At 43.8% G+C, this 20,998-nt stretch overlaps 1 protein-coding gene across 1 annotated transcript in view; it reads right to left on the reverse strand.

The window, feature by feature from the left end:
• The window catches only part of raph1a (Ras association (RalGDS/AF-6) and pleckstrin homology domains 1a), a 97,730-nt gene that overhangs the window by 50,299 nt on the left and 26,433 nt on the right, over positions 1-20,998 (reverse strand). Inside the window, exons 5-6 of the mRNA XM_079733772.1 lie at positions 12,837-13,013; positions 10,969-11,109 (exon numbers count right to left, since the gene is read on the reverse strand). Coding sequence (XP_079589898.1) covers positions 10,969-11,109; positions 12,837-13,013 — 318 coding nt within the window. The remainder of the gene's footprint in view (positions 1-10,968; positions 11,110-12,836; positions 13,014-20,998) is intronic.

Below are 20,998 nucleotides of genomic sequence, written 5' to 3' on the forward strand. Positions count from 1 at the left end.
CACGCGGGAGAAACTCCCTGGTTCGTAGACAATTTTTTTAGTCATTGAATTGTTGGAAGGGTGGACTTTATAACTTTTAACTTGTGAACTAGCTTGAGCTGGTGTTAGCTTACTACGGGGTTTCCCGGCCGCGTGAGATTCGGCATGGGAGGAAGATCGCTGTATTTCCCGCGTTGATATTACAAATGCAGTTGTGTGATCCAGTATGTGTGGTCAATTGTTTGCTTCCTTTATTTTGTAGAGTGGAGAGAGATATCCCGGATTGTGTGTGACGCCTGTGTTGTTTTGTCTCCTTTTGAAAGGTATGCCTGTTATGTGTTTTTGTTTATGGTATAATATGTAAAATGAGTGTGAGAGGAAAATGACAATTCTTTATTATATTTTATTTCCTTTATCAGTGTATATATTTTATATACTGTCTTTTTATTTAAGCTCATTTTATGCTTTGTTTACATTTTTATAATTTATCCCCTACATGTTTTCATTGAAAGTCACAGGATATATTAAGTTAAGGTCGGTGAGCACTGATGCACGGAGCTGAGTGGAGAGAGATATCCCGGATTGTGTGTGACGCCTGTGTTGTTTTGTCTCCTTTTGAAAGAATAAACCTCCATCACTCGACTCCTGTGTGTGTGCCTCACTCAAAGATACAAGACACAACGCAGAAACACATCGGTTACAAATGGTGCCGTGACCCGGATTCTTCAGATCAGCCGCTGCAGATCGCCGAGGTTATGCTGTGAGCAAGTAAGCGTATCGTACAGCAAGCAGGAAGGATCCGTTGATTGTTGAGACCTTTCATAAAAGTTTTTTTTATTTGTGGCTGTGTTTTTCCACAATTTATCATTATTTTTTCCTCAAATACAGTGTCCCTGTACAGTTAAATATTATTTTAACATCACATTTCGACTGTTATATTCCACTATATTCATTGTGTTTTAATTATAATGGATTTTACGCGATTTGGGATGGGTAGAGGGTGTTTGCAACCAGGGAATGCAGAGCAAACTAGGATGCCAGGCATTAGCAGCCCTCAGAGTACAGATAATGGTACGCCTGTAGCAAGGCAGATGTTTTCCACTCCCGCCACTGCTGATAATGACACTCTGGCACAACTGCGTGACCTCTTAGGGGAGCTGGGAACCCACATTGGTGACACTGTTGTGAGTCGCATATTAGCCAACCAAACACTTACCCCCACACTCAATTGCCCACCCCCCATGACTCCCCACTCCACCATTCCGCCATTCGCCTTACCGCTGGGGCTCCATTCACCACCCCCCATGACTTCCCCTCCGCTCGAGCCCATGCCTTCCCCAGTTGATATGTCTCAACTAAACATCATGGTAAAAGCAGTTGTCAAGGAACCAGTGATGTATAGAGGAGATGGCTCTGACAAATACACAGTACAAGAGTGGATAGAGGTGATGGACAGTTACCTGCATAAAATTAACTGTCCAACTTCAGAGCAGGCCGATGAAATCCTCAGTCACCTTTTGGGACGAGCTAAGAGTATCGTTAAAGTGGGGCTGAAGAGTAGTGCCGATATCAACACACACCCTGAAGTGGTATACGACATACTCAGAAGATACTTCAGTGATTCTCCTATGTCCAGCTTACCGATGGCTGATTTCTATTCTACACAGCCCGATGCAAATGAGAACCCAGTGGATTACTGGGTCCGGCTCAATGCAGCAGCTGAGCATGCTGACCGGTATCTGGGGAAAAGTGGAGAAAAGAGGGAGACCATGTCAGCGCAAATTGCTATGATGTTCATCAGGAACTGCCCCAACCCCGAACTCTCCAGTGTGTTCCGGTGTAAGCCTATCAGCAAATGGTCAGCCGTGGAAGTGCAAGAGGCTATCGATGAACACCAGAGGGAGCACCAGGCAAGGAGGAGGTCCATTAAAGCAGAGAAGTTCAAAATGGTGGCAGCAGCTGCCACTACCTGTTTGCCTGTAGTTGAAGAGCTGACTGCAATGAGGGCTGGAGTTCAAGAACCTCCTACACAGCCAAAGGTGAGTGCAGTCACCTCTTCAGAAGCAGGGGCCTTAGAACGAGTACTGAGCATGCTGGAAGGCATCATGGCCAGAGCAGCTTCACCGGTCCAACGGCCGACCCCGTGGACACGCCCCACTTCTTGCCGTGTATGTGGTGACAAGACTCACATCACACGTGAACACTGCATGAAAGAGAACAGGTGCTTCGGGTGCCTGGAACCTGGCCACGCAAGGAGAGATTGCACACGAGCTGTACCAAGGCAAACCCAAGCAGGGAACCACACACCTAACCAGGGAAACTGAGTCGCTCACACTACGGAGGGCAAAGTGTGAGTGTGTTATGTCAGACCCTCAAAACTGAAGAAGACTCGCGTTCAATATATGAAGAGAGCTGCAAGACTGCACCGAATGGCAGCGTCATGATTTTCCAGAATACACACGAGCTCGAGAAAGCAGATGATCTATTTTACACTGATGTGCTGGTGGATGACCAAGTTGCGCTGCACGCAATGCTAGACACAGGTTCAATGGCTTGTACAATGAGTGAAGAAGCAGAAGAGGAGCTCCACAAGGAAGGGTTGCTCTCAGAGGGTGCTCAGTCCAGCGAAGACATCTTTCTGGTGGGTTGTGGTGGTGTGCATGTGCGGCCCAAGTGCATTCATCAGTTAAAGTTGAAAATCTATGGACAAGAAGCAATCGTGCCCATATTAGTCGTGCCAGGTCAGCGTGACCAAATGATAGTAGGCACCAATGTGCTGAAACACCTGCTACGCCAATTCAAGCAAGATCCCAGCTATTGGCGCGTGATGAGTAAAGCTGACTCCACTGGTGAACCAGGCATCGAACAGTTCTTGAGCATGCTCTCGGGCATAACAAGATGGAAAGGTGACACTATCCCAGAGGTCATTGGGACTGTGAAACTTACCAATGCTGTGACGCTGATGCCCAAACAGGAGCACATAGTGTGGGGAAAGCTTCCTGGAAAGGCTCCTATCTCAGAGGGAAGTACCATACTGGTGGAACCTTCAAAGTCCCACTCAAACCGGAAAAGCATCATGGTAGGGAGAACTGTGGCATCAATGAGTGTAGACAGGTGGGTTCCTGTGAAGGTCGTGAACCCAAGTGACAAGCCTGTAACACTGAGGAGGAACATGAAGTTAGCTGATGTTTCACCATGTGTGGCACTGGAAGACTTCGAGCTCGGAGTGGACCATGTCGCCGACACAGAGCTAAAAGCACAAGGCCAAAGCGTAAGAGTAAGCACTGACCATGTCCCTGATACCTCTGTAACTCCCACCCTTCAGGACAAGCTTGCTGGTCTCGGATTGAACGATATAGACATCAACTCTTGTGAAGTGTCCCTGTATTGGAAGAACCAGCTCGTGGAACTCATACAGCGGCATGGAGATGTGTTCTCCAAGGACAAGCTGGACTGTGGCCTGGCCAAAGACTTTGTCCATCGGATCCATCTGACTGATGAGCACCCCTTCCGTCTAGCATACCGTCGCGTCCCACCAAGCCAATACCAGAAACTAAGAGAAGTCCTCTCTGAGATGGAAGAGAAGAACATCATACGCCAGTCATCAAGTGAGTGGGCTTCGCCATTAGTACTGGTTTGGAAAAAAAATGGAGAGCTACGCATCTGTGTGGACTACCGGTGGCTTAATGCACGCACAGTGAAGGATGCCCACCCAGTACCCCACCAAGCTGACTGTTTGGCTGCATTGGGGGGAAATGCCGTATTCAGTGCCATGGACTTGACATCGGGGTTCTACAATGTCCCCATGCATGAACAGCACAAGAAGTTTACTGCTTTCACTACACCAGTAGGCCTCCATGAGTTCAACCGACTACCACAAGGTCTGTGCAACAGCCCGGCGAGTTTCATGCGCCTCATGATGAGTGTCTTTGGAGACCAAAACTTCTTGACCCTGTTGTGCTACCTTGACAATGTTTTGGTCTTTGCCCCAAATGAAGAGGAAGCCCTGAACAGACTCGAAATGGTCTTTAAGCGGTTGAGAGGACATGGGCTTAAGTTGGCACCGAAAAAGTGCCATTTCTTTAGGCGAAGCGTCAGGTTCTTGGGCCACATCATTAACGAGAACGGAGTTGCCACAGATTCTGAAAAGATACAAGTCATCACAGACATGAGTGAAGCGGATTTGATGATGGAGGATGGAGTCACACCTTCAGCAAAAAGGATCAAGTCTTTCCTCGGTATGATAATGTATTACCAGAGATTCATACAAAACTGTTCCAGTATGGCAAAGCCCCTGTTCTCCCTGACCGCCGCTGCCACTGGAAAGGCCAACGCAAAACGGGCTTCTCACTTCAAAAGGCTCAGCCCAGGTGATTGGACTCAAGAACAGAGCAACTCATTCAACCAACTAAAGGCTGCTTTACTGAACTCAGTTGTGTTGGCTCATCCAGACTTTGGTCGCCCTTTCATTCTCTCAACCGACGCTTCATTGGATGGATTGGGCGCTGTACTTTCTCAAGTCCCCGAAGGAGGGAGCAAGGCACGTCCCATAGCCTTCGCAAGCAAGGCCCTCACTCGCCCTCAAATGAAGTATCCAGCTCATCGGTTGGAGTTCCTCGCTCTCAAATGGTCTGTGTGTGATAAATTCAGCCATTGGTTAAAGGGACATTCCTTCACCGTCTGGACCGACAATAACCCGTTAACCTACATCCTCACAAAGCCAAAGTTGGATGCTTGTGAACAGCGGTGGGTGTCGAAGCTGGCTCCATACGACTTCAGTATCCAATATATCCCAGGCAGCAAGAACATCGTCGCGGATGCCTTGAGTAGACAACCCTTTGTCAAGCCACGGGTCAGCGAGAGACTTATAGCAGAGCTGTATGGAGCTCTGCTGGAAGAAGCGCAGCAGATCCGAGATGACAGGATACAGGATGTGTTTCGGCTGAGCACCAACTGCCAAGAGGTCAAAATGGGTGGATCTGAAGTGGCATGCAGTTCAATGAGCAGTGAAGAAGTGACAGCCGTCTTGGATGGTCAGGTTGAGTGGGGTGAGGGACCCAAAGGACGAGTGATCTCCTGGCTGGCAAACAATGTGCATAAGCTCGTTCCACCAGGTGAAAGGGCCTTACCTGTCTTCTCCCTTAAAGAGCTCCAAGACAAGCAACAGGAAGACACTATACTGGCAAGAGTCATACACTACGTGTCACGTGGTAGTAGACCATCGAGGAGAGAAAGAGTCAAAGAGCCTCTCAAAGTCCAGAAAACTCTAAAGCAGTGGGAAAAGCTCAAGATGTTGGATGGCATCCTGTATAGAGTGATCAAAGACTCACTAAGTGGGAGAAGGCGTTACCAGTATGTCGTGGCTGCATCACTGACCAAGCAGGCTCTGCAGGGTGTCCATGATGAGGCTGGGCACCAGGGACAGCACAGGACTCTATATCTTGCGAGGCAGAGGTTCTTCTGGATTGACATGGAACGAGATGTCTGTGAATATGTCAAGACATGCAAGCGCTGTGTGGTAAGCAAGACACCCGAACCTGAAGGGAGAGCGCCTCTCGAGAGCATCAAAACAACAAGCCCTCTCGAGATGGTCTGCATTGACTTTTGGTCAGCCGAAATCCCAAATGGAAAAACTGTGGATGTCCTGGTCATCACTGACCATTTCACAAAAATGGCTCACGCTTTTCCATGTCATGATCAGTCAGCAAAGCAGGTTGCCCGTCAGCTCTGGGATCGATACTTCTGTGTCTACGGCTTCCCAGAGAGAATTCACTCCGACCAAGGAGCCAACTTCGAGAGCCAGTTGATCCGAGAGTTACTGCTGATTTCTGGTGTAAAGAAGTCGAGGACAACGGCTTATCATCCCATGGGAAACGGTGTGGTTGAACGCTTCAACCGGACATTGGGAAGCATGATCAGAGCTCTCCCTCCAAGAGCTAAGCAAAAATGGCCCCAGATGTTGCAGACGTTGACTTTCGCCTACAACTGCACTGCCCACGAGTCAACAGGCTACGCCCCGTTCTATCTAATGTACGGGAGGATCCCCAGACTCCCAGTTGACGTGATGTTCCACAATGTGGAGAGGGACTGTGACATCGCTGACAATGATAAATATGTCCTTAAACTGAGGGAGGAGTTAAAAGAAGCATTATCATCTGCTCAGGCCAATGCTGTCACCAGTCAGCAGCACCAAACTGAACTGTACAACAAGAGGACCAAAGGTCATGACATCGCTGAGGGAGACCAAGTGCTCTTGTCAAACAAATGTGAAAGGGGACGCAAGAAATTGTCGGACAAATGGGAGTCTGTCCCGTACATGGTGATCTCAAGAGATCCTAGGTGTCATACCTATCGGATAAGGAATACAAGCAGTGGCCGTGAAAAGGTTGTGCATCGCAATCGCCTCCTGTGCGCAAACTTTCTTCCGCTTGAGTTGGAAGATGAGGAGGATGTTGACGCATCATTCACTGAGTCGTCTGAGTCGAGCCATGACGAGACACAAAGCTGCGTGTCAGATGTGGCGACAGGTGATGTCACAGAAGACAGGACATCCAGTTGGGTTTTGGATAGTGCTTCTGTTGTCCCAACATGTCTTGACGATGATAAAGAGCTTGGAGACATTGATCTGCGTGAAAGTGATAGCCGGAGGTCAATGAGTGTGTCAAGTGTGGCCGATGAAACAGGCTGTAGCAACGACCCCCCAAGCACTGTGATCAGTGTTGTCTCCCGTATTAGAAGGGTGGGCAGGCTGGTGAAACCTGTAGATAGACTCATTCAGAACATGACCCAGAGGAAAATACTAGCTTGAGTGATGAACCTCTGTAAGCCATCAAGTACCTTAAGACAATTCTTTAATCCAGTGTTTGGGTTGGACATGTGTTACAGTAGCAGTGATAAATATTAGGTACTCCTTGTTTTGTGAAAGGTATATTTAAGTATTACCTTTATGAAGTAATGTGTAAGGTGGTGTAAAGGGCACCCTTTTTTTTGCAAGTGTACCCTGGAGGGTTGCGCCGCCCTCCTCGGCCATTTTCTCAGTAATATGAGTAACTAATAAGTTGCATGACGTGAATGTATTGGAGTGTTCTGCTAAAGTCTTGAGGTATTTTGGTGAAGTTCAGAGGGGAGTATGTAGCCGAGCTAAATTTAATTTGATTTTGTCATTTTTTTATCATTGTTCATACCTTTTTTATTGTGAACTCCACCAAATATTGGTTCCTAAGTAAGTTGGTTTCGTTGTTTCCTATGGCATGCCTTTTGTTTCCCTGGGGAGTGGTTTGGCGTTGCACCTGTGTGTCTAGCGTCAGTGAGCGCTGATGCACGGAGCTGGTGAGTTGCGTTTGCGTCTCTCTCCGTTAGATTTTTATGTTAACCCCTTGTTGGTTGCCCTTGAACGGTTGTGGTGGTTCACACTGCTTCGCGACATGCTTTTAGGCACGCGGGAGAAACTCCCTGGTTCGTAGACAATTTTTTTAGTCATTGAATTGTTGGAAGGGTGGACTTTATAACTTTTAACTCGTGAACTAGCTTGAGCTGGTGTTAGCTTACTACGGGGTTTCCCGGCCGCGTGAGATTCGGCATGGGAGGAAGATCGCTGTATTTCCCACGTTGATATTACAAATGCAGTTGTGTGATCCAGTATGTGTGGTCAATTGTTTGCTTCCTTTATTTTGTAGAGTGGAGAGAGATATCCCGGATTGTGTGTGACGCCTGTGTTGTTTTGTCTCCTTTTGAAAGGTATGCCTGTTATGTGTTTTTGTTTATGGTATAATATGTAAAATGAGTGTGAGAGGAAAATGACAATTCCTTATTATATTTTATTTCCTTTATCAGTGTATATATATTTTATATACTGTCTTTTTATTTAAGCTCATTTTATGCTTTGTTTACATTTTTATAATTTATCCCCTACATGTTTTCATTGAAAGTCACACGATATATTAAGTTAAGGTCGGTGAGCGCTGATGCACGGAGCAAGGGAGAGAGATATCCCGGATTGTGTGTGACGCCTGTGTTGTTTTGTCTCCTTTTGAAAGAATAAACCTCCATCACTCGACTCCTGTGTGTGTGCCTCACTCAAAGATACAAGACACAACGCAGAAACACATCGGTTACACATGTGTTGTTACCAATGAATGTGTAATGGTGAACAACTATTAACATGAATCTCTTTCATCTAAGCTGTTCAGGTAAAGCCTCAGATGGTGGATGTGGGGACTCAAACCGAAAGGTTTAAGATACGAAGATCGACTCCACTGGCCAGTCCTGAACAAAGTATGTGTAATAATAATTACTTTTGTTATGAGATGCGGCAGACTATATGACAGAATATGTTTCATGCAGGATCACCAGCAGCCACTAAACTTGAGAGTGTAGCTGCCAGGAAAGCACTGGTGAAAGATGTTCGACAATTGTCACCTCAGCATCAGACATTCTCCCTGGAGGCCTACCATTCCCTCATTCTGCACTTTGCTCACAAACACACTGGTTTCTCTTTTCTTGGGATGAACAGCAGGTAGTGTTATCACTTAAAAGTCTCAATACTAATACAATTATGTATTGTGACATTTTTTAATTTCAGGATATTGCTATACTTTTGTGCACGTGCAACACTAACAGCAGGTAAATGGTGACGGAATGAATATGGCTCAAAAGTAATGTAGTGTTGTATAGCAGACCAAAATGTTATTGATAGCAGCATTATATATTGTGTGCAAAAGTTGAGTCCTTGTCTTAGACCCATTTGAAATTAAAACATTAATCTCATGTATTGTATTTCTGTTGCATTGGAACTTTGGAGACCTAATGTTCTATCTACTTGTCTCCTACAGACTTCTCTTGGCGGCCCTACATTTCAACAGTAATGGCAACAGAGATGTAGCTCGAACCAGTGAGGGTGAGGCACGCTACGCCGTTCGCTACCCGCGGTTTCGGAAAGGTGGCTAGGTAGTCCGCCCCATCAAGGAAAACCATCTTACGGTTAGTAGTTTCACTTAGTTTCTCAATATCTTTTGTGAATCTATCTTTTTTTATGCAAGTCAACCATGTTACTAAATGTGTTCTTAACATTTCTCTCCTCAAGGATACGCAACAAATCTTATGGTCTCTCTGGTAGAGGAATACTCTAGAACAGGGCTGCCCAATTTGGGGCCCGCGGGCCAAACTTGGCCCGATTTTATTTGGCCCACGCCTTACCCACTGTATATATTATTGTTTTCCGCCATCAGCGCTCGGAATCTGCGCTCGCTCTCATTGAATATTATTTATTGGTGCACTTCCATTCCTGACCCTAGAATAACATTGTGATACATTGATGGTAGGGTGGCACTGTTGAGCTCCTATCCTGTTCAGCCGCCTCCCACATATTTGACTAAATATACTGAAAAATTTAAATTTTGGCCCACAAACCTCCCCACGATTACATTTTGGCCCTCCACTGGGAAGAATTTGGGCCCCCCTGCTCTAGATCACCACAGGCCCTACAAGAAAGCAGTGCTGTCTTGTCTTCTGCTGCCCCGCCCCCCCTCACCTCTCCCCTCCAGAAGGTTGCCAAGGATGAGGCAGTCAGCCTCCATCTCGCACGACACTTGCGTTTTAACATGTAATAAAACATACGTGAAAGAAATTGTGAGAAAACACATGTATCGGTACTCTTTAGTTAGTTTATTAGCCTAAAAAAAAAATAAAAAAAAAGAATGCATACAATGGCACTGATTTTCCTGGGCAATGACAAATAAATCTAATCTAATCTAATACATTTTACCAGTACAGTTTGTTTCACTATGAATTTATTCATCATCTTCCAAACGGGGCCACTGGAAACCTTTATATCCTTTTCATCCTGCAAACTGCCTCCTTATTGCTGCAACAACACATGAAGGTATGGCTTTCCTGATGTCCCTGCCTAGAACTCTGTATGCCCAGCGGACAACCTGCCTGTATGCTGTGTATCGGAACTGTCTGGTGGAGATGGGGACATAATTTAATTTTGATCATACCATGTTTTCATAGTAAACAATTTCAATAGTAAATATTGCATGTCCTGTTGGCTGATATTCTACTGTACTACACAACACCAAAGTTTTTTGGCCTTGTAACAATGACGATATTTACATGAACAGCATATTCCCGTCCTAATCGGAACACTAACTGCTTTCAGACACGTCCTCCGCAGTACTGTATATGCTAGCTCATATACAGCTATAGCTAAAGCTATAGCCTACAGCATTCATTTAACATCTGTGATCTAAAATATAAAATTTAAGACACATGTTGCTGGTGACAATCTACATGGATGCTTAAAAAACAACAAAGTCGACAGCAATATTGCTAAATATGATTTTTTACAAATACTGCAATGTGATAAACATGAAGACAACGTTAGCCACCTTTAGCTATAGCCCGTGGACAATCACCAAGACACCTGCCCAATTCTCCACCGATTCGCCTCACACCACAACTCTATCTCTATCCTCTGTCCATTGACCCTTCCCCTTAACTCTGCCTAACCCCTCTCTTGCCTAGGCGGCTCATAATTGTATGGCAATGGCCCATCGTAAGAGCTGACATTAACCCCTACTGCAATCTCTTCACTGTCTGACTCCATTACGAAGAGATGATGTTTACCTGTCGTTAAGTCACGTCTGGTCAGAGAATTTTTTGAGACGAGAAGTAATTTTACTCACAATTTCTTTCAAAAACTTTTTAAATGCACATTTATGATTAATTATTTCACGCAAATCAAGTTCCTACATTATTTATCTACACGTTCATCACAGGGGTCTTCAAATTGAAACATGGGCTTTAAGGTTATGGGGCAAAAAATAAAAATATATTTGTTAACGATTATTAACAATCTCAAGTGGAGCCTTAAGTCTTTAGAGGACGAGTCTCAAGTCACTGTGTGAGCGACTTAGATGCAACTTGAGGCTAATTTGCAAACTCGAGTCCCCATCTCTGACGTGTCTGTGTGTGTGTGCGTGTGTGTACCTCGTGCTCGCTGACGGTGCCTACAGATCCGGTCCTGCGGTGGTGGTGCTGGGAGGACGCCTGGCCTCTCATGGGAGCAGACCAGCTGGTGGAGGAGTGGGAAGAGCTTTGCTGCGCAGCTTCGTCCATACTCAGAGAGGCCTGAGGAACAACATTTAGATCATTAGAATCCAATCTAACGTCTTTATTTAAATTTATAATCTAGAAAAACATTAAGGAATGAAGGTAACTGCACAAGGAGTGGACTAGGACTCTAGGTGAGGTGACTAGGACCCTAGGAGAGGTGACTAGGCCCCTAGGAGAGGAGACTATGACTCTAGGAGAGGAGACAAGGACCCCAGGAGAGGTGACTAGGACCCGAGGAGAGGAGACTAGGAGCCTAGGAGAGGTGGCTAGAAGAGATGAATAGATCCCTAGGAAGGTGACAAGGACCCTAGGAGAGGTGACTAGGAGCCTAGGAGAGGTGACTAGGTCCCTAGGAGAGGTGACTAGGAGAGGTGACTAGAACCCTAGGAGAGGTAACTAGGAGAGGTGACTAGGACACTAGGAGAGGTTACTAGGACCCTAGGAGTGGTGAGTAGGAGAGGTGACTAGTATGAAGGTATTATTGTAGCAAAAGTCTTAAGCACCTGTAACTGCAGATCTTGAATGCGTACACTAAAGTCACAGTAAATTTGAAGTCGTAAATATTTATTTTGCATGTGTACTCTAAAGTCACAAATGTGTAACAGTACATTTGAAGTCATTAATATTTTTTCTATCATTGTAAACACAAAATAAGGTCTACGAGTTCACAAGTCTGTGTTACAGGAGCTGAAAACCTTTTGCTACAATCATTGCAGCGCAGTTGGTGCAAAACACATTCGCACACCCGTGTTTCATAATTTGAGAACATGCCCAAATGTGTGCATTCGTAAACCCAAATGTGAACTAATGCATCAGAAGTTGCACATCTTTGAAATATTTCCTCACAAATGAAATTATATAGATCACTATGTTCAATGAGCATTTTAATGAGCGAGCACAAATCCATGATACAACTGCTCGAATTTGCTGCTACGAGTCTCAGCTGTTGTTTTTCTTGCAACACGTCTATGTGGTACAAGTGTAGCAAAAGTGATATGTATCTGTCTGAAGCAGAGTGTCTGTGGGCGGGACAAAATTGCGGCATTAACCAATGAAAGTCGCCGGCAGGGGGTGCATTTTTCAAACTACACTGGGACCATCCAAGCATTTCATTGGTTACTCCTGCAATTTTGTCCCGCCCACGAACGCTTTGCCTCATACGGATACAAATCACTTTTGCTACACACAGACGTGTTGCAAAACTACCTGCAAAAAAACCCACAGCTGTGACTTGCATGAGCAGATTCAAAGAAGTTGTAATGATGGATTTGTGCTCGCTCATTGAAATGCTGAATCAACATAGCGTTCTATATCATTTTATTTCTGAGGAAATTTTTCACAGATGTGCAACTTCTGATGCATTAGTTCCCATTTGGGTTTACGAATGCACACATTTTGGGCATGTTGTCAGATTATGAAACACGGGTGTGCGAATGTGTTTTGCACCAACTGCGCTGCAATGATTGTAGCAAAAGGATTTGCTACAAGTCTGTAACACAAACTTGGGAACTGTAGACCCTATTTTGTGTTTACAATGATCGAAAAAATATTTACGACTTCCAATGTACTGTTACACATTTGTGACTTTAGAGTACACATGCAAAATAAATATTTACGACTTCAAATTTACTGTGACTTTAGTGTACGCATTCAAAATCTGCAGTTACAGGTGCTAAAGACTTTTGCTACAATAATACCTTCATAGACTAGGACCCCAGTAGGGGTGTCTAGGAGGTGTTCACCTTCTCCAGCTGGGCGGTGATGTCCTCCAGGCTGAAGTTGGATGCAAGGGGGGGTCTCCAGTGAGTGGGGTTGGGGCCGCGCACTGTGCCAGCCGGAGAGACGCGGGCGCTGCTCCCCCCCCCGTCCCCTGCTGGGTCTGCTCGGGCACTGCGACCTGCGGGGGGCTTCTGACGGACCTGCAAACACCAAGGACAGCGTGTTGTTAGGTGAGTACTGAATGCAGCACTCAACTATTATTCTTCTTAAGTTTGGGAAGATTAAGGACCTATCTCCTTCCATAATTTTTCACCTAGAGACTCCATTGCATTCCATTTGACTCCATTTTCTCATTTAAAACGTTCAGAAAAGCTTGGATTTGCGCGCTGCCTTTCATATTTTATTTCATTTATTTATTTATTTATTTTTAGGGCTGGGCAAGTTAATGTGTTATTTACGTGTTAGCACAATCTAATTTTAACGCGATTAATACAAATTGACGCATGTTCTCTTTTTTATTAGGGGTCCGAGCAAAGCTGCTTGGCCCCTATTGTTTCTGTGAAGTTTTTTTTTTCCCTCAAACTCTGTAAAAGTCATACTGCAGCCTATAACGTAAATCGAAAACTCCCCTCTACCCATAAACCCAAATTTGTGGTACTGCACCCAGAGGTGGCGCTGTTGTAAGAAATCATGAATTAGGATTATTTCTCTTTACCAGATTGACTTGGAGTCAAAATTCGTTCAGAATATTAATCTCTAGAATCAGACGCATTTATAAAACCCTAAAAATTTATACTTTTCCCACAATTTCATATTAAAGCTAAACATGATAAAAAGATTCACAGGGTACAAAAATAGTAAAAAATTCACCAAAATCGCCACATAAAATCTTTAGACCAAGCGTCACAAAAATCATCAAACAGAATTTGTTTTACTTAATTTCATTTGAGAAATATTGGCCAACAAAGTTGGAGCAGTTAGCCCATTTTTCTTATATGACCACTTTGTTATTGTATAAAAAAACATACAACTATTATTCGGTGGATACCAATACCCCCCACTACTAATAAACTCAAATTGTGGTACTGCACCCAAAGGTGGCACTATTTAAAAAAAATATGAACTAGCCTTATTTCTCCTTACCAGATTGACCTGGACTCAAAATTCTTTCATCATATTAATCTCTATAGACAGATAGACGGATAGACTTGATGTAAAGTTGGTTGCTTATTTGTCGTGTTATATGATTTATAAATATAAATTATATAAATTATAAATTCCAAAACTTTCCTCCTTGAACTGAACTCTGGCGCATTCGACAATCGACTTGTGTGGACTTCCTGTAAACACGGATCTACCGGTAATGCTTGTTAAACTGTCTTCTAAATAAACTCCGGGTTTGCAAACTAAGTTGTGGGTGCTTCGTTTTATGTGTAGGGACCCTATTCATGCTACTGCAGAGGTTTGGTGCTATTTTTAACAATATTAGTGGTTCAAAAATGCCGATTTGGAAGTGAAACTCAATGCCCCAAGCCAATAACATGGACGCCAAACATTGCGCCGGGCAAACTCTAATACTCAATTTTCAATGAAAAAGTTATCTGGACGGCTTATTTGATGGGTTTTCATGCCAAAAAAATGACCCTGGGTTCAATTTACAACGGCATTACACTTTAATGTTAGGTCTCTTTTAAACTATTTTTTAACTGAAACATGGCTGGAACAAAATAACAGTGCTGATAGAGACAGCTCCTCCCAACTATAACTTTTAAGATGTATGTAGATCTGGAAAAAGAGGTGGAGGGGTTGCTGCTTTATTTAAAAATGTATTTCAGGGGAAACAGATGTCCTTTGGTGATTTTCCATTATTCGAATACCCTTGTGCTGTATTGAAATGCTCCCCCAAAATCTCCTATTAATTATTTACAGGCCACCCACATACTCTTTTTCGATGACTTTACAGAATTATTGTCTAGCATCTCCACAGACTTTGACTGTCTAGTTATAACTGGTGACTTCAATTTTCATACTGGTGATTTGAATGACAAGTGTGCAAAAAACCTTTTTACCATTTTGGACACATTTGAACTGTCTCAACATGTGAAAAAGGCTACTCATTGTAAGGGGCACATTCTAGAACTGGTTATCACAAAGGGCCTCAATGTTAAAGTTGTAAACGAAATCCGTCTTAACACAGACTCTGGCAAAACCTCAATACTAATGCTACTAGACCTCAGTGCTCGACACTGTAGACCAGGGGTCGGCAACTGGCGGCCCGCGGGCCATAACTGGCCCGCCAGACATAATATCTGGCCCACCAGATGATTCTGAAGTTATATGTTTTATTTATTTATTTATTTATAGAATATCTATTATCTATATCTGTTTGCTTAAATTTAAAGGCCCGGATACAGTGAACTTTTTTTTCTTTCACAACCGTTTTTTAATTTAATTGTATCAAATCCTGCTATTACTCCAGTAAGGTTAGAGACACACTCGTCACGGTCACGCATAAGCTGCGAGGGGCTGAGCGGGAGTTATTGGAAACTATGCAATATTAAATGAAACGGAACTCCCCTTTATAGGTCTATATACAACAACCACGGCGACCCGACATTACGTATTTTTGTGTGATACTGCATCTAGAGAAAGGCAGGAGCTGTTGACAAAAGTCGAAAAAAGATTTAAGACTCCAAGCTCTGAGACATGCTGTTTAACGCAAGTAGAGTCTCTGATGAGGCTACTTTGCCTACAGCTCTCCTAACGTTAAGTAGGCTAGGAACAGAGGTTTGTGTGTGTGCGCAGTCAGTCAGCACCCGCCATGGTGTGTGTATATGTGTGTGTGCGTGTGTGTGCGCGCAGTCAATCAGCACCCGCCGTGGTGTGTGTGTGTGTGTGTGTGTGTGTTTGTGTGTTTGTGTGTGTGCAGTCAGTCAGCACCTGCCGTGGTGTGTGTTGTGTTGTGTGAAGTGTTTTAACAGTGGTTGTCTGCTTATTTAGGTGCGCACTACTGCCCTCTCTCCAGCATAAGGCCTTTCTACACTGCCAAGCCGGTTCGATTGAGGCTTGGCACGTCCGGCGATTTCACCGTCTTATCTCAAGTTTCTTATGTAAAACCGAGGGGGTTAAATCCCCCTTTCGTCACGGCACGTGCTTTCTTGGTTCACTGGAGAAGGCGGGGCTGCGCACGGAGTCTAGACCTCTTTAGAATAATTTGCATATTCCTGAATGTTTTTATGTTTTTATGAATGAAGACACCCGCATGCAAGAATGAGTTCACGTCTGAGTGTAGGCTACAAACACGATTAACTATTTACAAGTGCAAAAACGTCAACATATTCTTTATTTTGCTGACCACTTTTGGGTTAGGGACAAAAGCCTCGTAAGGACAGTTCCTCTGTGTCTCTCTCGTAGATCTCACCATCTTTCAACGTCTTTGTTTAATACGACTGCATCACCTTCTCTCACATGATCAGCAGTTTGCGGATTTCACTTTCTCTCCAGTTAGAACTGCTCATGATGATATCGCTGCTTTGTCTCTGTGGAGACAGGGCAGCAACACCTCTACCCAACGTGATCAGGCATGACATTTACGTGATTAGGGCATACACTTGTTTATATGTACGTCTTTTAAGAGTCATCTAGTGCTTGGTAGGCATATGACTTAGCAAGCTGACGGGCTTGCGTCGCAGTTCCAGATACACTTTCATTAATCAATTCCTTGAACTAGCCTTTGATAATGTTCTGGCCCACCACCTACTGGCGGGAAAAAAAATTGGCCCGAGGCCAAACTTAGTTGCTGACCCCTGCTGTAGACCATACAATACTTTTGGACAGGTTAGAAAACTGGGTGGGGCTTTCAGGCACAGTCTTAAATTGGTTTAGGTCCTACCTACAAAATAGGAACTTTTGTTTCCATTGGCGACTTTGTATCAGATTCAACCAACGTGACATGTGAAGTCCCACAAGGTTCGATCTTAGGACCCTCTTTATTCAACATTGACATGCTCCCACTAGGGCAAATCATGCAAAAATAACAATATTGACCATCATTGCTATGCTGATGACACGCAAATCTATGTATCGCTATCACCAAATGACTATCGGCCCATAGATCTGCTGTGCCAGTGCATTGAGCAAGTCAAAGACTGGATGTGTCGAAATTTCCTTCAACTAAATGAGGACAAATCTGAGATAATTGTATTATGTAAACCTCAATCAAAGCCAGAAATCTAGGGGTTATTATGGATTCAGATTTACATTTCGACAGTCACATCAAATCAGTTACAAAATCTGCATAGTATCACCTTAAAAATGTAGCAAGACTTAGAGGGCTCATGTCCACCGAAGACTTACAAAAACTTGTACATGCCTTTATCACTAGTGAGCTTGATTAATGCAATGGTCTCCTTACAGGTCTCCCAAAAACTCTAAGGAAACGTCAGCTTGTTCAGAATGCTGCTGCCAGAGTTCTAACAAAGACCAAAGTCTTTGGTCTTTCTTAATTCATTACATTGGCTTCCTGTAGGTCAGAGAATTTATTTTAAAATCATGTTGCTAACCTATAAATCCCTACATGGTTTAGGGCCAAAATATTTAACTGATATGCTTCCACTACATAAGCCTTCTAGACCACTAAGATCTTCTGTGACCAATCTATTAATTATCCCCACAGTAAACACGAAACATGGGAAAGCATGATTTAGTTACTATGCAACAAATAGCTGGAATAAACTCCCTGAAGACTTAAGACTTGTCCCAACTCTGACTACTTTTAAAACAAGACTGAAGACATTTATGTTTGCTTTAGCTTTCTGCTAAATCTTAAATACATTGCACTTTCTAAAATGCTTTTTTAACTTTGCCTTTATTTTCTATTTTTTACCAGAAAGATACATGATCTGATATCAGAGAGAAAGGATAAGGGTTTGAGACCCGAGTTCTGTCTTGGTTAGAGTCCTAGAATCCAGGTTGGAGTCCCAGAATCTGGGTTGGAGTCCCAGAGAAAGGACCAAGTTCCTTTAGGTTGGGTTGGAGTCCCAGAGAAAGGACCAAGTTCCTTTAGGTCGGGTTGGAGTCCCAGAGAAAAGACAAAGTTCCTTTAGGTCGGGTTGAAGTCCCAGAGAAAGGACAAAGTTCCTTTAGGTCTGGTTGGTGTCCCGACGTGGGTACCAGAGAGACTGTTGATCTGATCTTAAATACATTGCACTTTCTAAAATGCTGATCTATTTTAGTCATTTTTTGCATATATTTTCTTTTACTTTCTATTATTTTATTTTATTGTAGGACAATGTTTATATGTGAAGCACTTTGAGTCTGCCTTGTGTATGAAAATTGCTATATAAATAAAGTTGCCTTGCCTTAATATTCGCCAACTTGATTGTGTCTAGCCTACCTATCCTTTTTCATCAACATTAGAAACAATTTCGGAAATAATTATTAATTTGGAAGTGACATTGGCGAATTCATCAGCATAGGCACTATCTATGCAATAGAATATAGGTGCTGCAAACGGTTGATACGTTTATGGAAAAAAAATAATTCAAACAATGAATTTGGTGCGAAATTTGCTTTGTCTACACCAGCGTTACTCATTGCGCGGCTCACGAGTCACATGCGGCTCGTCAAGCTATAATTGGTGGCTCGCATGGTAGCTTCCTATGTGGTAACACAGCCAATACATTTTTTCAAATGTGCTTCATAAACGTACAACACTGCACTACAAAAACGCAAACATCTGAATTATACTTCTCCCTTCACCCAAATAATGAAGGACAAATTAAAAGTATTAAGCCTTAATGGTGATCCCTAAAGGGGGAATTGTCAACCTGTCAAACCTGGCAACGCAGCCCGCAAGCGTGTGGCATTGTTTACAACACGTGACCGCTCAAAATTTAAAGGTGGGCTACGTAAGCTCCGCTAGCTCTGCACGCTCCGCTTGCCAGCTGAAATACGAAATGGACCGGTTTTTAATAAAAAAGGGACAGAAAAGAACTCAAAAACCAGACGAACAGACAGACAGTGTTGCTAGTGGAGTGGATGAGGGAAATAAGTCTGAGGACAAAAATCAGCAGGAAGACATCGGAGAGGGGACGGGCAGAGAAACGGCAGGTGTAAGTAAAAAACGAAAAATAAGAAGCATACAAGATGAGCACAGAGAATTTCAAGAGAAGTGGACGGACGAATTCCTGTTTGTTTTGCATGGTATGAACCCTCTATGTTTGATTTGCAAACAAACCCGTGCCGGTTTCAAACGAAGCAATCTGGAGCGCCATTTCAAAACGGCGCATCCAAAATTCAATGAAATTTACCCGCCTGGCAGTGAACTAAGAATTAAGAAAACTGCACAGCTCACTGCTTCACTGTGTGAGCAGCAAAATCTAATCCACCGCACAACCTCCACTGCAGAGCGCTTAACAGAGGCGTCTTATCAGATAGCGTGGATTCTGGCGCGGGCTAAAAAACCTTTCTCCGACTCAGAAATAGTGAAAGACTGTTTTTTGGCTTCAGCAGAAATACTGTTCACAGACTTTGACAACAAGGACGCCATCCTTAAACAAATAAAAGGGTTACAGCTGTCAGATTCAACAATAATGAGGCGGATGGAAGACATCGGAAAGGACATAAGTGACCAGTTGTTGGCTGATCTGCGCGCTGCATCGTGTTTCAGCATCGCAGTGGACGAAAGCACAGACGTCACTGACGTTGCTCAGCTGTGCACTTGGGTGAGGTTCCTAAAAGAAAACTGTTTTCAAGAGGAAATGTTGTGCTTACTACCACTCCATGGCCAAACAAGAGTTGAGGATATTCTGAATGCACTTTTAGTATTTTTTGAGGAAAATAATCTCAGCTGGTCCAAACTTGCAAGTGCGTGTACTGATGGTGCTCCAAGCATGAGAGGAAAAGAGAAGGGTCTTGTTGGCCTCATGAAAAAAAGAGATGAAATTCCCAATTTCATCAGCTTCCATTGCATCATTCATCAGGAGGCACTGGTATCAAAGCTCAGAAACAGTGAATTCCAAAATGTGATGCAAAGGGTTGTGCATGTGGTCAATTACATTGTTTCAAGAGCACTAAACCACAGACAATTCAGAGAGTTAATCCAGGACTATGACACAGAGTACAGCGATTTAGTGTTGCACAGTGAAGTAAGATGGTTTTCCCGTGGAAGGGTGCGATTTCTGAGCCTGCTTCCTGAAATCAACAGTTTCTTGGACAGCAAGGGGAAACACCAGCCAGAGCTGAAAGACCCACACTGGATCATACAGCTGGCCCTCCTTACTGACATTACCTGTCACCTGAACACTCTCAACTTGCAGCTCCAAGGAAGAGACAAGCTTCCAAGTGACATGCTGAGGGCAGTCAGAGCATTCCAAAACAAAATAACTGCTCTGTGGATACCTGACAGAGAACTCATCCACTTCCCTAAACTCAGAGCAACAACCACAAGTGACCCATCTCTGCAGCAGCATTTCAGCTACAGCAGATTTGTTGAAGTTTTGGAGGAGCTGAAGGGTGAGTTTGAATCCAGATTCAGTGATGTGACTGAACATAAGGAGATTTTCAATTTTATTGAAAACCCCTTCCATGTGGATGTGTCCTCCCTCACGTCAACCATCACACAGCTCTGCCCTGGTGATCGTGCTGCTCTGGAGAGTGAAATAATTGAGCTGCAAACAAACAACATTCTCCAAGTTGAACTCAGAGCAGGTGTTGGCCACTTCTGGAGTTTGGTTTCTGAAGCAGACTTTCCCACTTTGAAACCACTTGCACAGAAAGTGATGTCTTTCTTCATGAGCACATACACCTGTGAGTCAACATTTTCGACCATGAACACTATCAAGAGAAAACAGAGAAACCGACTGACCCATGGTCATCTTGAATGCCTCACTGTGATTGCAACAACCAAATACAAATACAACATGAAGAAAGTCAAGGACATGCATACCAGCTTCCGCTCATCACAGTATTAATTTAAATCTGGATTTAAATGAAAATCCATCGTTATTACTTTTTTGTTGTTTTGTTATTACGGCCTGTGGGCCGATGCCTGCAGTTCGGTTGGTTCAGTGTGTCACTTCCTTGCAGTGGTAAGGGTGAGCTGTGTGTTCTAAGCCTTGATGTCTCCCTTTCAGTGGAAAGGTGACTGTGGCCAGGGAATCTTTTAACATTGTTCTGTTGGTTT

Source organism: Pollachius pollachius, assembly GCF_949987615.1.
Source record: "Pollachius pollachius genome assembly, chromosome: 3".
Lineage (NCBI taxonomy): Eukaryota > Metazoa > Chordata > Actinopteri > Gadiformes > Gadidae > Pollachius > Pollachius pollachius.